This window comes from Plectropomus leopardus, unplaced genomic scaffold (assembly GCF_008729295.1).
Source record: "Plectropomus leopardus isolate mb unplaced genomic scaffold, YSFRI_Pleo_2.0 unplaced_scaffold61216, whole genome shotgun sequence".
NCBI classification, from domain to species: Eukaryota; Metazoa; Chordata; class Actinopteri; order Perciformes; family Serranidae; genus Plectropomus; species Plectropomus leopardus.
This window is the reverse complement of record NW_024667307.1, coordinates 1-559: the sequence shown is the minus strand read 5'-3', so window position 1 is coordinate 559 and position 559 is coordinate 1. Positions and strand designations below refer to the sequence as shown.

Sequence of the window (559 nt, the reverse complement as noted above, 5' to 3'; positions counted from 1 at the left end):
GACACTCGAGGGGTCAAACCTTGTGGATCTGATGTGGACTGGAGGACATGTTTTTCCTCGAGGTGCGTGCGGTTAATCACGAGTCATTTCGTCGGCAGGATGGCCAACCTGAGCTACATCAGGAACTTCTGCTTCAGCCGCTCCAGTAAAGACGAGCTCAGCTACTGTCTGAGCACCTTCGAGGCCGCCGTGGAGTTCATCAACCTGGGCAGGCTGCAGGACACACACTCTGTGAGTCACACACACACTCTGTGAGTCACACACGCCGGGACGTCCGTCCCAGTCGTCCCAGTGTCCCCCTGCAGCGTCTGATGGTAATGGCTGGCTGTGTTGTTGTGTGTGCTCTCAGGGCTCGGGGGGGCTGAATGACAAGGCGCTGTTCAAGGAGAGGATGAGTCTGCTGTCTCAGAGCGCCGCCACGCCCATCCACTGCCTGTTTGAGGTGAGCGCAGGAAACAAACAAAACAACAACAACAACAACAACAACTCAATATTTAGAAACACGATGTGCGGCTGGGGCTCAGTAATGTCTGAGGGTCACATTCATAATCATGATAAT

The 559-nt window shown here is 54.2% G+C and overlaps 1 protein-coding gene across 1 annotated transcript; it reads left to right on the top strand.

Moving 5' to 3' along the window:
* Nucleotides 1-99: 99 nt before the first annotated feature.
* Nucleotides 100-536, top strand: LOC121939800 (ankyrin repeat domain-containing protein 27-like; the record flags this gene model as incomplete). The annotated part of the gene is made up of 2 exons (XM_042482749.1): nucleotides 100-231; nucleotides 350-536. Coding segments are annotated over exons 1-2 (319 nt in total), but the record flags the coding sequence as incomplete, so codon positions are not given.
* Nucleotides 537-559: the final 23 nt, after the last annotated feature.